Raw genomic sequence first — 719 nt, forward strand, 5'->3', positions numbered from 1 at the left:
TCAATAGTAGCTGCCAAATCCAGATCCATAGCCACAGCCACATCCATAGCCACAGCCATAGAGAGAGCGTGAGCCATAGCCATAGCCACAGCCATAGCCACAGCCCAGTCCACGGTAGCCACAGCCACTGTAGGAGCCATAGCCACAGCCCAGACCTCCATAGCCATAGCCCAGGCCTCCATAGCCACAGCCCAGGCCTCCATAGCCACAACAGCCATAGCCTCTGCCTCCATAGTAGTTTCCGTAGTAGCCACACATGGTGCTGGTTCTTTAGGTTGGTCTTGGTAGAGAACTAGTGTAGTTGAGTTGAGTCTGTATGGTTCTGCCTGCAGGGAGGGCCTTTTATATGCTCCCAGTGTGGGTGGAACCTACCATGTGTTCATGTCATTTGGTTATTAATTTTATGACTCATCTAATTATTTTCTTGCTTTTCAGCTGTGATGATGCATCAGCATCTTAAAGAAGTTCGGTATTTGGTCTTTGATTTTTTTTCTTGATATCAATTCATTCACTATTAATTTTAATGCTTGAATCACAACTCTTTACTCCTTCCAGTCTTTCCCATTTAACCTCCCTAAAACTGCTCCCAACTCTCAAGTTAAAAACCTTTTATTCTTTGAGTATTTACATCTATAAATTCAACCTGATGATTTTTGTTTGTTGTTTGTATAGATGTATATATTCCACTCTAAATGGGAGGAGGCCCATCTTTGAGAAAG

At 43.4% G+C, this 719-nt stretch overlaps 1 protein-coding gene across 1 annotated transcript; it reads right to left on the minus strand.

Moving 5' to 3' along the window:
• LOC126499411 (keratin-associated protein 6-5-like) lies at positions 1 to 258 on the minus strand. Its single transcript, XM_050138596.1, has one exon. The coding sequence runs from the start codon at positions 256 to 258 to the stop codon at positions 1 to 3; it is 258 nt and encodes an 85-aa protein (XP_049994553.1).
• Between the last annotated feature and the right edge of the window lie 461 nt (positions 259 to 719).

The sequence above is a fragment of the Alexandromys fortis genome, unplaced genomic scaffold (genome assembly GCF_014885135.2).
Source record: "Alexandromys fortis isolate MF-2015 unplaced genomic scaffold, M_Fortis_MF-2015_v1.1 scaffold_11, whole genome shotgun sequence".
Taxonomy (NCBI): Eukaryota; Metazoa; Chordata; class Mammalia; order Rodentia; family Cricetidae; genus Alexandromys; species Alexandromys fortis.

What these genes read in the sequence shown, in the direction of transcription:
- LOC126499411 (XM_050138596.1), bottom strand. Translation starts at nt 258, where the DNA reads ATGTGTGGCTACTACGGAAACTACTATGGAGGCAGAGGCTATGGCTGT.